General features: G+C 40.3%; 1 protein-coding gene across 1 annotated transcript in view; it reads right to left on the minus strand.

The window, feature by feature from the left end:
- The window catches only part of DNAAF9 (dynein axonemal assembly factor 9), a 61,706-nt gene that overhangs the window by 6,610 nt on the left and 39,383 nt on the right, over positions 1 to 15,713 (minus strand). The window contains exons 23-31 of the mRNA XM_065735979.1: positions 14,087 to 14,175; positions 13,757 to 13,855; positions 13,374 to 13,491; positions 11,542 to 11,630; positions 9,908 to 10,066; positions 8,485 to 8,610; positions 6,799 to 6,836; positions 1,522 to 1,657; positions 1,082 to 1,168 (exon numbers count right to left, since the gene is read on the minus strand). Coding sequence (XP_065592051.1) covers positions 1,082 to 1,168; positions 1,522 to 1,657; positions 6,799 to 6,836; positions 8,485 to 8,610; positions 9,908 to 10,066; positions 11,542 to 11,630; positions 13,374 to 13,491; positions 13,757 to 13,855; positions 14,087 to 14,175 — 941 coding nt within the window. The remainder of the gene's footprint in view (positions 1 to 1,081; positions 1,169 to 1,521; positions 1,658 to 6,798; positions 6,837 to 8,484; positions 8,611 to 9,907; positions 10,067 to 11,541; positions 11,631 to 13,373; positions 13,492 to 13,756; positions 13,856 to 14,086; positions 14,176 to 15,713) is intronic.

Below are 15,713 nucleotides of genomic sequence, written 5' to 3' on the forward strand. Positions count from 1 at the left end.
CTGGAACAGGTTACACGGTGTTGTGGTTGGTGACCCATCCTTGCAGACTTACAAGGCCAGGCTGGTTCAGGCCCTGGGCAGCCTGACCTAGCTGTGGTGCCCCTGTTCACTGCAGGGAAGTTGGACTGATGGCCCTCAGAGATCCCTTCCAACTCAAAAGATTCTGTGACTCTATGAAAGGGTAATATTAAGTCTGAGGTAGTACAAAGAGCTTGAGAATCATTTTAATGCTCTTCCTGCTGCTCGTTTTTTCCCCTTACATGGTAACTCCTTACTCTTCTTGTATACTGTCAAATACAGTAACTGATGCCCAAAGGTTTTCTCACTCTTTGGGCACCTGAGATTTGGACACACCCAGCCTCGTGCCAATTCACTTTAGGAACCTTACCCATTCCAGACTTTGAGTAAGAATTATGAACCAAAAAGATACATGTGTATAAAGGACTGGCAAGGCACAGTATATAAATCACACTTCCAATGTTATCAGTGTAACTAGAAAACAGTCAGCCAGGAGTTATAACAGCTGACAAGTTCACATTTTCTGCCAAATAGGTGTAGCACAGATAACTACAACAAGATGTGCAAAATATCACTCTGAATTAAAAGCAAAGCTTGGTACCACTTATTATTGCACCCTCAAGCCTTTGCCAAGACTGTCAATAAAGTTGCAGCTTTTTCTTTCTTTTTTTTTTTAAATGAATAATTGTTCTGCTAATAGCAAGTTCATTCCAGTAAGGCTGAATAGCTGTCAGAATGAAATTACTCCCATCATTATTGACCTCACCCATCTCAAGCCTTCCCAGCTTATTCCCAGAGGGTTCTTTTCCATTCTTCTTAAAAGCAACAGTAATCCTGCCATTGATTTAAATGGTGTCCAGAAAGGATCCTGTTCCCCTTAAAAGGACACCAGTTGTGTATCTGCTATGAATACTCATCAGCTCTCTTTCAAAAATGATTTACAAAGCTATTTTCTGTTCCAAATGAGTAGCCTTAAAAAGAGTATAAATTAAGTTAGAGAAACTTTTTAATCTTCAAGTTAATTAGAAAAATAGTTCTAATATTTCTCAGTCTAGATACTTGCCAGCCAGGATACATTAAATATCGAGCTCTAATCTTCTGAGGATTTGAGAAACTGCTTTCTGAGAGAATTAATTCAATATCTTCATTCCTATAGAGGGATAAAGATGAACATTTTTAATTTATGACCTCAGTAAAATGAACACTATCTGTATGCTGCTTAAATAAAACAGACTGTGTTAGCCACAGTAAATTAGAGCATCTCCCCACCAGTATGACAGAGACAGTAACATAAATCACACTCTACAAGCAAAAACATACGTTTCCTTATCTCTATATTTATACAACCATAAATGTAAGGGGAAGATGCCTTTTACCATAGAAGCAATTAAGAAAAATAGGCATCTGTGTAAGTCACCAGAGTAAGACAAGAGAACACAGGTTCCTAAAGGCATGTGTCCTGTCTGCCAAGAGTGACAAACAGTGGATGGTGATTAACATTACCTTGTTACAATTCCATTTTCTGCCAGGATGAATGAAACAGCAGGATTTGCTGCTCGGATGAGGCTCTGCAGTTGCATAAGGAGCGGATGCCTCTGATCTGTAGCATGACTTGTGAATACCACGTTACTCACCAGTCCTGTGTAAGGAAATCAGAAGACAGTATACAAAAGTCAGGTGCAGAGCAGTGACTAACACATGATTAAGTGGTTTAGCAGCCATTTCTCTCTCTTTTTCCCTTTACCTTTAATGCATTTAAGTTACTGAGGAACACAAACAAACCTACAAGCAAGGAAACTTCTATCTTTGCCTACCCAAAGAAACCCAAAAGCCCACGTAACTTCACATTGGAACAGCCAACAACCACCACACTGAACTATTAGCTATTTTGCAGCAGCACATCAAGGGCAGCCAGCTCAGAATGGCATTTTAACACAATCCTTAGCCACGCAAGGGTGGCACCTTCTGAAGGAGAGGACCCTTTTCAGTCAGCAGTGACTCAAAGAAGAGCTGTTGCAATCTGTGGGTTTTTGTGTTTCACTGAAAATAATCTTACAAGACAAAAAGTCTTAAAAAAAATAAAAGAAAAAGAATGAGCCTATTAGAACAAAAGGAGTTGACCTCTTCTCCCAATTAACTAGTGATAGGTTAAGAGGTGATGGCCTTAAGTTGTACCATGGGAAGTTCAGGTTGGATGTTAGGAAATATTTCTTCTCCAAAGGTGTGGTCAGGTATGGCTGCCCAAGGAGCAGTGGGGTCACTCCCTGGAGGTGCTCCAGAATGGTGGAGATGTGTCACAGAGGAACATGGGCAGTGGGCACGGTGGGTGTGAGTTGGACTTGGTGATCTTAGAGCTCTTTTCCAACCTTAAACATTCTACTGACACCAACCATCAAAGACAATTTGACTAATGAGGAAGTCCTACTTTGCCAATTAAAAAAAAAAAGAAGAGTATTTTCTACACTGACAGTTGTTACTTCCAAATTAGAAAAGAAAAATCAAACCCAAACCCTTAAGTACTTTTTTTTAGAAGACAGGCCCTGAAATGGTTTTCAGACAGTAAGTCAGAACCCACAAGCCACCGAAGAAAAGATAACGGAGGAAAACAACAGGATATACTTGTCAAGTCTCAACCCCCTAACAGACTTCACTGCGTCAAGAGAAAACCAATCCCTTCTTCAGACCTAGCAGCATCCTTCACATTGCACCCACTGCCACCAATTTCACTGAGGTAGCACTCTTCTCAAACAAGATTTGAAGATGTCAATGCAACCTTTATGTTCTACCTGATACCTGGCAGTATAGGACAAGTTTCCTGTTAAATGAGAACTAACTAGTACTACTACCAGTGTCTCTGAAGGCAACCAGAAGTAATGGAGCAGCTATCACAGCTGCACTGCGATGGATTTCTAAGGAAGAAATGCTCAGTGATTCACAGGATTTATTGTTCAACTAATTTCAGTGTTCTGGGATCTCTACTTTCCATATCAAGGCAGTGTTACATCAGAAAAACTCTTCAGCAAAGAGGTCCTGAACTTTCTCAGGAATCCTTAGGATGCCAATATTGTCCAGAACGTAGAAGAAATGCTACTCCTTTGCTCAAACATGTGCATAGGTAGCTTGATTCAAACACATCTTTGTAAGCTCAGGTATAGCATGAGACAGCACAGTAAACTCTTCAACTACCCATGAATGTTTGAACCAGGACACATCCCACCTTATCACTATTAAAGCATGTAACAGAGTTCACATCATTACCTGCTGCCTTGAATTATTCCTGATCTTTATATAAGCCTTTAAAGTACACTAATCATGGCAGAGGTTTCCTTACACAGAGATCTGGACTCAACAACACACATGGGCCCCTTCCAACTCAAGATCTTCCATGTCTCTGTGACTCTATGGATTTCTATGCCAACCATTCTGGGTTACCATTATGCCATATGCTCCCACTAACAGTTACTTGCATCACGACCTTTCCAAGCTAAGATTTTAATAACATATGCCAATTGCCACCGTTAGTAGTTTTGTTTCTTAATCCCTCATAGAATTTTCCACTCTAATTTCAGAAACATCTATAATTTTTCACACTACACAGTTCCCTTGAGAGAGATGAGGGAAAAGCACAGCCAGCATGCTTAGGAATTCAAGGCACATCAATGCTTGAAATCACTGCACAGATCGTGCAATTAAGATGAAAATTATGAATCAGCTAATCAGCAACCACCACACTGTGGGTGTGTTAAATGCAGTGTGGTGCTCTGGTTGTTTTTTTTCCTCAATAGCCTCAAAATTGATATTGATTTAAAAGCAAAGCTTAATTAAAATGCTAGTTATACTTTCTGCGAGGTTAGAACAATAAATAGGCCGTGTCACATAAATGCTATGGAGAATACTTCACAATTAGAATAGCTGTGCCTTGGAGAGGATAGGTAATGGTTAGCATCTAAGCTGGCAAAGCCTGAAGTTCAGAAGATTCAAGGAATAAAACACCCAGCAAATCCAAAAACTGGAGGAATCCTGTCCCATCCTTCTCACTTGTATTTTTTTTTTCCCCCACCACTCCCTGCTTTTCTTCTTGTCTCTAAAGGGGACAGTTCTCAGGCACTAACTGTCATTCCTGTTGTATGCTCCCACGCAGCCTTGCAGGAAACAAAACCTGTGCAACTTGCAGGCTTCAGCTCCACACACACCTATGGATAGAGCCTGGAGGTGCCCTGTGTCAGCTGGTAACAGCTGACAACACTGTGCTGACAGACAGGTGGTGCAACCCAGACCAAAAAAAATAGCTCTCTAAAGCCTACACAGCATTAGCAACTGATCATTTTGACCTCTTCTGTTTGTCACTGCCATGTCTGTATCTGTTGCTTTCTCGAGACCACCTGGTTTTGTTTCATTTCATATCTGTACATCCATCTAAAGAACAAGATTCGCAGCCTGGGGAACAGCACATCACAGAGAAACAATAAGGAAACGTGGAGAGATTAAAAATATACACACACACAAAAAACCCAACAGATCCTCTCTGCCCCCAGTGTACAGTGGGCATATTCAGCAACAGTGATGTCACGATCTGTAAGACAACTTCACAGATAACAGAAGAGATGCCAACGTGCCCCTAGACCAGCAAGGTGTCATCTTGCAGCTTCTGTGCAAGAAAACGAGGCACAGAAAACGAGAAACTCCAAGCTTGGAAAAGACCACCAAGATCATCCAGTCCAACTGCCCATCTGCCATCAACATTTCCCCACTAAACCACGTTCCTTAGTACAACACCTAAAGGTTTCTTGAACATCTCCATGATCAGGGTCTCTCCCACTGAACAGTCCGTTCCAGTGCCTGACCACTCTTTCAGAGAAAAAATTTTCCCTTATGTCCAACCTGAACATCCCCTGAAATATTTGGAAGTCAGACAAAAGGAAACCACAGCGTGGGTAGCAGGATCTCATGGAAGAGTTTGAACAAGCACGCAAGGGAGAGAAAACCAAACTGCTCATGTTGGTCTCAAATGGCTCAGCTCAGGGCTTTGTCAGCTCTCCTTGATCCTCCTCCATTTCTGTTGGTCTCATGGCTTCCCAAGCAGCACATGTCACTTGTAAAATGATGCCCTGCTGGTAACACACTGAAGTACTATCAATACCAGGAAAAAAACCTGTTCACTCCTAGAATTTACAAGATAATTATGAGGACAAGGTGGCTACCAAAACTTTTTATTTTACTCCCTCTATATACTTATACCATGCCCAGTGCAATGCTGCCTTGGCCCACAGATGCTGCAGTAACACTAACACTACCAGGGTGCAGAAGACAAAAAGAATAGGACAAATGTCTCCCTGTGAGAGTCTCATTGATATTGCTGCTCTTGAGCCAGAAAAGCCAAGTCTCTAAGCCGTGCACGAAGCTGCATCTTGCATTCCTTCTTGCTCTTCCTACTGCTCTGCAGTGACATAGTGTTTGCACTTCCACAACCTTTAAGACCCTTGATTTTTTGGAAGGGGTGGTGGAAATAAAAGCTTTGTTCATTCCAAGCCTGTTTACATTTATTCTACTATGCATACGATCACAGAATGGCTTGGGTTGGAAGGGATCCCAAGGATCATCAAGTTCCAACCCTTCCGCCACAGGCAGGGCCTTCAACCTCCAGATTTGCTACTAGCCCAGGTTGCCCAGGGCACAGTTCTGTATTTGTGCCACACTCCCAAACTTTCCAGTCACCTCAGTTCAAAGCTGTTTTCCTCCTAAAACCTTTTAGACAAAAGATTTGCTTCGCATGGGCTGACCTCTAGGCTATCTGATGTCACTTTTTCTATCTGCCAACTAGATGGCAAAACCTTGCAACATGCAGAAATAATCTGCTGCCAAAAGAACATTCTTTTAAGTCTCAATACTTTTTTTTTCCTTCAGCTTTGGGTTCACAGGAAAATTAGCTATTCTTGTTCTAAGCAATTTTTTCTTCCTTTTAATTTTTAAAATTGCTAAACTAACAAATGAGAACAAAGCACTGATTTATGTAACAGCACCTACATACTTTCCAGTCTGCTCATGACTTCATTCCTTCAGGTTTCATTTTTTGGGGGGGCTCCCTTCACACATACAAATAAAAAGTGGCATAATTCTGGCAGCAAATCAGAGCAGTACAGAGTCTGAGCAGCCACAAGAAGGGAGTGCAGCATCTCGCTTTGACAACTGTATTTCACAAAACCAAAACATACAGTTCCGTGGTTGAGACAAGATCAGAGAGTTATGTATGTGGAAACCGAGGTCTGAAAGTATCATGAAATCTCCACACTGTTACTGGTCTGATTTCAGGCTGCTTAAAATAAAGATTACTCTACTGGAAAGAAATCCATGAAGGTGCTACTGCTGAATTTGCTTTTGCTATTGCAAATTAAACTACCTGATGGTAGGTCAGGAAACCCACTGACACTACTAGCTGCCCTAGGTTCCACGTTTCACAAGGAAAATGAAGCAGTAAACATTTCATTTCAGAGTCAGGACATAAAACTGAATACAAAGGTAAGAAACAGCACTTTGCAAGTATGATTGTCTGTTGTAACGTCACATGAAACCCACAAGGATCCTCCATGTGGTATGAAGAGCTGGATATGGGAAACAAAGCTAACTAAACCCTAGAGAGAAATTGTCACTTCTTCACAGATGGTTCTTACCTCCAAGAGCTTATCATGACCTTTGACTATATGCATTTACAGTCTATTTTTCTGGCCACATGGCTCAGCTACTTGTTCTGTAAGCTATACAGTCAAGAGTGATGGCACATACCTTGTGAGCACTGGTCCAAGAACTTGGGAAAAAGAAGTCTACAATATAAGAACAAAAGTTTATATGTAGACATTGGCATTATTTAGACACATTCCTTCAATTCAAATGTTTTTATTTGTTTGGACATCGACAGCTAGAGTCTTACTACTCAATTTCCAGGTCTTCTTTCCTAAATCTGTATAACTGGAACAGCCCTATAGGCTAGCATTTTGAAGAGCTCTTCCCCCAAAATTTGCTTAAGAGCAAGTTGTCATCATGCAATCTATTCTGTATTCTAGGAAGTCAGAAAGAAACTCAAGTAATATTGAAGTAATATTTTCTTTAAAATAAATAAATAAATAAAAAGGCAGGAATTGCTAAGCTTGCCCATAAGAATTGTGCCCTTGGAATACAGTGGCAATTCTTTCTGAGAAGATGTTACATAAGGCTTTCTGACCATTTTACACTGCATCTCCTATTGTATCAGACAAGTGGTAATTATTTTTGTTAACTTTATGACACACAGAAAAGCTGTGAACAGAAGACAATAACTTATCTGTTCATAATAAGCTACCTATCCTCTGCCCTGGCTTGCTGTTCAACACTGCAAAGAGCATTATTCTAGCAGATGAAGGAGTTAGATCTCCACAGCCATAAGCTTTCTGGGGCAGGAGAGGGTTCACCTCCTCTTGACTGTGAAAGTCATAAGTCAAACATCAAAAAATCACTCTTCTTGACACTCATGGTGAAACTGCCGAAGTTCTCCCAACTGAAAGATTTGTCATTAGCTGCACATGGCTCATTTGTAAGCTCTTATCAGCAGAAACTTCAAAGTGAGACATAAATAGTCTACAGCACAGGCTAAGCCTCTTCCTTCTATTACTACGGCCCTTCAGCAGACAAACAATGTTAGTCAAAGGGTTGCAGGCTACTGCTGCTATAAATACCACTCAGCACCATGATCACAGAATGCCCAGGGCAGGAATTGGTCTCTACTATATTTTGAGTAAGAACAAGTTTGAAGAGCACTCCAGCATCAATTCACCAATATTTTACATAGTTTGTATCACTTACAATCTTGGCTATGAAGACCCCAGAAAAGCAGCAAGGTTTTATTGCCCAGTGTAAAGCACAGAAGTTACTGGTTCATGTTCCAAGAACCACACTACTTCAAAATGATAGCTACTTGGTTTTGTAATCAATTAATTCCCAACCTGCCTCCGTGGGAACCCAGGATATCAGATTTATATTACTTGCAATGCTTGTGTCTCTGTGCTTTGCCATTCTTTCTCACATTTGTGACTGCTTTCCTTATGTTCCACACTCTGAATATGGGAAATCTCCATTTAATGTTCCAAAATAGGGATATAAACAATAAGCCCCAATGAGATGCATGTCCCACTCATAAGGATGATAAAAAAACAAAATCCAGATTTTACAAAATATTATGCATATTAAACATTATTTGAGGAGTATGCTAATGCCTCATTTACCCTTCCACAAAATAGACTTCTATTAATATTGTATAGAATTATATACCTAGTTCAAATCAAATATAATAATTATAAACCAAGCACTGGAAGTTTATCCAAGACAAATCACCTGGCAGTTTTGTGAGATTTAAGTTCAGTGGCATTTAGCCATCAAACAGCCATCTCAAACTCAAACAATCCATTTTGAGACTACTAAAACTACTTTGTAGTATACCTGTGCTCCATATAGCAGCTCAGTGGCTCTACACAAGTATTAACTGCCCCAATGATGAAAGAAGACTTCACATCTGGGTCAGAATGAGTTTGTAGAGCCTGTACGACATCAATAACATCAGTGTATCTGTAAGAAAACAAAACCAAACAAGGATTCAGAGAAACAGAGCGACACCTTTCAGTGTTACCTCTCCTTCTCATTTCTCATCATCTAGAATGTTGAACTGTTCTGTTTACAGAAAATAAGCAAGACTCACAACAGCTCACGCTTTTAAGTTCCCATTTTGAGGAAAAAAAGCATTGCAAATCAAATGGGCCATTTACTTCTGAAAACTATAAATTTGTTCATTAACAATTGCCTAGCATTCACTGATCTTTCTAAAGCTGATGGCAGTTACAAGTTGAGAGAGGTAGAGTTATAGTCTTCATTTCACACCACTTTGTGATATGAAATTCTGCTCTGAAGCTGTGCAGATTAGAAGTTACCAAAATGTTCTCAGTCATCTAATGCCTTAAACACAATAGATCTTCCTCTGAAAGAAACAGGGAGGTGCTCCACCCTTATTTTTCATCAAAACAATTTCAGTATTTTTGCAACCTTACAAAGAAAACTGTATATGAAAGGTACAACATGAAGCTAGCTTACATGCTTTTCAGCACTCTTCAGCAAGTTCTACATTTATTGTGTATTTGACTGTTTTGTTAGTTGCAAATTATAGGTCTGTTGCCAGTAATTCATTTGTGTACCATCAGAAACTACAAAATGCAACCCTCCCTCCATGCATTACAAAAATGCTACAGTGGGACATACTCAAGAATATTCACCTGCAGCTCTGGAGTGCAACTGGCAGCATAACCTCACATTGTTTCTGCTCCATTGCCCCTGCCTAAATCTACAGCTTTAAATGTGGGCAACCAGGACTCTTACAAGTCTGCAGGAGATGCAAGAATACAAACACAGAGATAACACTGATAAATGTGAGCATGAACCAGCCTTGGAAGAACCATCACCTCCCTATCCGGGGCGTCTGTGGAGCTGGTGGTGGGGGACAGGGGGATACGTGTTCCAATGGAGTGCCATTTAACAACAGGCTGAGGTACAGCTGGAAAGGGTAAGAGGCCAGCAGTCTATCTCCTAAACAGGAGATACAGACTGAATTCAGTCCTTCCTTCCATGTAAAGGAAGGGTTTGTATTTCTGTGGGTATTCTGTCTGCAATGGAGCAGCAAGCAACAAAATTACCAAGTAGCAGGAAAGTTGACTTTAGTATGTATGTTAAACACAATTAAGAGAGAACCACACATTAGAACAGAAATATGAATGCTTCTGAGTGATGGAAGACGTTTAAAAACGCCTTGGAAATAGGAAGGGAACAGAAAATCCCCTTTTCTCTTCTACAGTCCCAACAAAGTTCAAACATTTACCCTTGCAAGACCACTAAGAGTCGCTTGCTCTTCCTGGCATAAGTGGACTGACGGACACTTTGCTTTTGCTGAGCTTCCAGGACACTGGAGAGATAACGCTGGAAGTGGGCTGCACTAAAACATTCAGGGCTGTCCATAGTCTGTCGATAAACTAACCACCTAAAACAACAAATCAACAACAAAGTTAGTGTTCCACGACATCACATTTCCGTTTATTTTTGTTTTGACAGACCGAAAATAAACTGGTCAACCCTCAAGACTCCACATCTCCCATAACACATGGGAAAGAGGAATTAGTTTTCTATCATTTCAGCACGAACGCACTCCTTAAATCACTTCCAAAAGGGTTTGTGGTTTCTCGCTGTTGTGTTTTTGTTCCTATTTTATTTTTTACACAAATGATGCAAATCATACGAGCAATTCTGATCTTCATTCATAATGCAGTAAACAAAACTTACACTAATCTGATTTAAGAACTTTGGGCATGGAAGTATTTCACTGCAAGATGTAATAACATTTGTGTGGAGAACTCAGAGAAATGTATTACTACATAACATTCAAAATTCACCTTACATGTCTGCCCTAAAAACAGAACCACCAAGATATTCCACATCAGCTTGCTAACAATGAGTTAAAAGTGACACAACAGAACAGTCTAGAACCTCACAGAGATTCAACTCTCTATGGTGCTTGGCTGTAAGATTTAAAAGTCTAAGAATTTCTTATTTCCCAGAAGAAAGATCTATATCAACATACAGAATGGTAAATCCCAACAGCGGATTTCTCTTTTTGCAATACAATAGATGTCCTGAATATACCTCCCTGCTGCACATGCAGAATGAACAGTAGGGCAGATTAAAAACAATGCTGTTTAAAGGATCATTAATGCAGTGCTTCCTCCAAGAAGAAATGATGCATTACCACACAGGTCAATAAATGGAAGCTCTTCACATTGTGACATGACCACTGCCATGCTTGAGACAGGATTCATTTGGCCCTTCTAAGATTCAACTGTCCACAGCACCAGCTCCAGATAGATCCAATCTATAATCACTCCTCTAATATTTGTAATATCATTCTTCTCTGAATGACCAGGAAAATAAAAAACCTACCTTGTATTGCAGTTAAATGAGATACCTGAAATAACAGAGCTGTACTTATCGAGTGCATCCCCAGTCAAAAACAGACCCTATGTTGTGCTGTGCAGGTCCTTGGTAATAATTACTGAATTTTCTGAGTCTTCCCTTCTCAAGGCTGAACAGCCCCAGCTCTCTCAGCCTTTCCTCATGCAGGAGCTGTTCCTCGCCCTTTATCATCTTTGTAGCCCTCCATTGGACTCTTTCCAGCAGATCCCTGTCTGTTTTGTACCTGGGAGCCCAGAACTGGACACAGTAGTCCAGGTGAGGCCTCACCAGGGCAGAGTAAAGGATTAGGATCACCTCTCTTGACCTGCTTAGCCATGTTCTTTTTAATGCACCCCAGGATCCCATTGGCCTTTACCTAACCTTACAGGTCAGAAAGAGAAAGATATTCTTCTATAAAAAAGTGAAGCATTCGTAATTCTGTTTCCTTCACATTGAGCAGTTCTTGGATGATACACAAGCTTTGGATAATAAAACCAGAACCATACAAACCTGCCATGCTCCTTGTTAAAAGTGACGAGAAAAGCACAAAGATCACTGGAGCGACATCCTGGAAGACCTGTTATGATGGTGATAACCACCTAAAACACAGGGGAGAAGAGGGAATAACTTGAAAGACTAGAAATGAGCCAGCAGCATACACACACAACGCTCTACCTCCATAAAACCTCAAACCAAAGTACAAAAACCAAGTGGCATTAACTCACAGAAACCAGCAAGATAGCAAACAATATCACTGTAAAACATTTACACATTCAATCAGATGATACATCATTTTAGAAAGATGTTTTATCGTTGTTTTTGTACCTCAAATACAACGAAAGGATAATCAAATACAACAAAGTATTATCAAAGCCTTCACGTTAAAACCTACATTAAAAACTTACCTTAAAACCTACACTAGTGTAATGCAAATGTGAGACAAAACACTGCAGACACCAAACAGGTTACATTTCCTGTGATGAAAAGGGTACATACATACAACAGTATTTGAGAAAACAGCTCCAAGGAAGTGATGGTGTGTTTTGAACAGTTTTATTGTCAAACACAAAGAGAAACTCCAGGTTTCTGATGATGAACAGAGTGGGTCATAAGGAAAATGGATAACAGCTTTAAGCAAAGCTCCATGCAGTTTTGAGCATGGTTGGGAAGAGGCTGCACAGTAACAGCTCCTACGTGTCAAGAGTTTTTCCTGCATAAAACAGCCCTGCTGCCATTCTGTGCATACTCTGAGGTGTTCAGAGAGGGATCAGAGTAGAGAAACACAGAGAAAGAGCCAGAGTGCATCTCCAAAGCATATATAGCTCTAAACCACGTGGTACAGAGGCAAAGCAAATGAGCTCTGGAAACACGGTTAAAAACAACTCTGTGCTGTGCTGATCTTGACTGAGGAAATTACTCTGGTAACCACTCCTATTACTAACAGATTAATTACCTCTTCCAGATGCTAGCCACATTACAGCTGAAGATAGTCACCTGTAGGCTATTTGCATCCTGTCCTGTTCTGGATATTCACAGGCATTGAATACATATAACAGATACAGAGATGACTTCGAGTGTTTCATAGAAAAGGGTACAAACGTTAAAGAAAAGAATCTTTAAACATTCACAAAGACACTTAAACCAACCTTAAAATCAGATCAACAAACACTATGAAGAACTTAATATTTAATACTTAATTTTAGTGCCAGTACAGGGTCTGAACTAGACCCTAGGAAACAAGACTGCCACCATATTGCAATATTTGAGGAGAAAGACCATATTCCTGCTGCCTTGGTTTTCTTGCTTACAGCAGATCTCAAATGCTGGAAGAAATAATTCCACTAAAATGCTACTTTAAAGCACCCCATGCATTTGACAATTGTTGTTGCCCCTATAGAGAACAGAATGTTCCACAGATAATATCAGCAAATGTTAAATATCATGTGCTACCTCCATGCTATTTAAAGGACTTATGTTCCAGAGAACAATTCCGTTAAATTATTCAGCAATTCATAAAAACAAACTGCTGCTTCAGGGCTAACTCTCTGGACATCAGAGAACAACGTTCAGCTGAAGATCTGCCCCTCATTTTCTGCCTCTATTTTATCAGGCTGAAGGGCCATCAGCATTTCCAAAAGAGGGTTTAAACAATACAGAAGAATAAACCATATAAACAGGGAAAAGGGGCAGGACAATTTATTATAAGAAACAGACTTGAAGCAAGTTCAGGATGAACTAGTGGTACTGGAGAGGAGGAAGAGAGTTTACATCAGTGATGCAACCAATGACAGAATATGTGGTAAACAGCAGTAGGGATAGGAGGCATTGTACTGCTTGCTTACCTTATCACTCTCTGCTTTGCTGTCAGAAATGGTTTCTGACTGCTGCAATAAAATAGGAAGATGCACTGACATTATCGGCTCGTGACTGACACTGCTGACAGCAAAGTGCTGCATGAACCTTTCAGGAAAGAAAAGAAAAAGTTTTCTTCCAGTTGAGAGCAAAATACTTCATCTGCACAACTAGCTGAGGTATGACACCAGTAAAACTGTGAAAAGGTCAAACAGGGGCTTCCCAAAGAATAATTCATCCCGGAGTCAAAATATCTAGTGGAAAGACAGACTTACTACATAAGCAATTTTTAGACAAGCACTACATGGACCATAATATTTTTTGCACTATTCCTTTTGAATCTAATGCCTTAGAAATAAAAATAATTTCTCACCTCTCTAATTCTGGGAGGGCAGCAGATATTTTCAGCTCGTTGCATCTTTGCTCAGAAGGAAAAGACAAATAATTGAATAGCTTCTGAACTCTGGAATGTCTAAAAAAAGCACACAATTAATTGGTTAGTCAAAAGAAAAGCCTAGAGTTTTTACTCCTTTCAACCACATGGCTAATAGCAAGTACAAAAAAAAAAAGACACCCAAGTGTTGTATTAAGAATGCAGCAATTTCTTTTTGAATCATTATCAAAATCTGTGGGTATCAGCATTTTTCTGATTGCAGTGTGTAGTCAACCTCTAATTACAGCTGAGAATGTAGCACAAACTTACAGTCTCTTTTGTTCCATGGACAGAAATTCCTCCTGGACAACCCTTAAAGATAATCCTGAGTTTGTCTGGTTTTGCCACGAAGAGAAAACCTGCAACAGATGAGGCCAACTTGTAAGGACCACTGTTTTGCAACGTTTTAAGAATTGCTTCCATTCACCTGCAAGAGAGCCCTTAAGATGGTCTTTCACAATTCTGGTTTTGCTGAAAGTGTTCAAAACATGGAGTAAGTCTCCACAGATCAGATTTGAAAGCTTTAGCTGGACTGGAATTACTTCAAGAAATAACTTTATTGGAACAGCTCAGTTTCACATGCATCTCTCAGTCTTGGCATGCCTAACTACCAGAAATGTGAAGCATTTGTAGTTCAACTGCAGAGCAGCAAGAACTGAATTCATATACATCTTTAATTACTGCTGTAATTAGCATTAGGTAAGACTGCAGCAATCAGATTTCTAGAAATTTAAGAAAAATGGTTTCTTCACAACCTACTTAGTCCTTGTTTCTCTAGGGAACAGCATTTTGGCTGACATCCTACTGCTCTAGCCAAGTCACATTAACATGAATGGCATTCTGAAACTAGAAATCAGATTCAGATGAATCATGCAGTCATTTAAGCATTCGGTATTCCCCTTCTTTTACTAAGTAAAGGCAACAGCCATTGTCATTTTTCACAATAACTTTCTGCAAGAGAAAACAATTTGGGAAGCGTGTGAGGAGGAACACTGCTTTTAGCTTGGAGAAGAGAAGGCTCTGGGAAGACCTCACTGTGGCCTTCCAATATTGAAGGGAGCATATAAACAGGAGGGGGGGGATGACTGTTTACACGGGTTGATAGTGATAGGACAAGGTGGAATGGGTTTAAACTAAGACAGAAGATTTAGGTTAGATGTTAGGAGGAAGTTTTTCACTCAAAGGGTGGTGACGCACTGGAACAGGTTGCCCAGGGAGGCTGTGATGCCCCATCCCTGGAGGCATTCAAGGCAAGGCTGGATGTGGCTCTGGGCAGCCTGCTCTAATGGTTGGTGACTGCCCATGGCAAGGAGAGGTTGAAACAAGATGATCTTCAAGGTCCTTTTCAACCCACGCCATCCTATGCTTCTATGAACTTAAAAGATGGGAAAAAAAGAGGCTATGGTATTAGAAGAATGCGAAGAAAACCAGAGAAATCCATAAGTCACAAAGCCTAAGCAAAGCCACCTCAGCTATCAGTTACAGCGAAGATGTGAAAGGAGCTGCTCTGTCTCTGCAGGATCCTCTAACCAGATTCCACTTCCTCGTGCTTGAAGTCTTGCAACCAACACTGCAGTTACAAGGAATTTAAAGCACTGAGATCTGGAGGGATGGCTAACTGCTGCTTCCTATTTCAAGGGGGCTTGAAGTAATTAGATCATATTTACAGTAAGTCTGTTAAACAAGGCATCACGTCATGTGACTGGAGAAGAGTAAAACCACGGACTGCAGTTTGGTGAATCCTTGCAGCTACTGTCTGTAGAGCAACAGATGTGTCCACATAGCTCAAGCTTCATGTGGTTTTAGAATGGATTCTGGAGAAAAAATAAACACCTGAAGATAGACACTCACAAGATATAATACCTGATTCACATGGTTTACATACTGAGGAACATTT

The sequence above is a fragment of the Cyrtonyx montezumae genome, unplaced genomic scaffold, assembly GCF_038088225.1.
Source record: "Cyrtonyx montezumae isolate F1298 unplaced genomic scaffold, pur_monq_1.0 scaffold_2, whole genome shotgun sequence".
Lineage (NCBI taxonomy): Eukaryota > Metazoa > Chordata > Aves > Galliformes > Odontophoridae > Cyrtonyx > Cyrtonyx montezumae.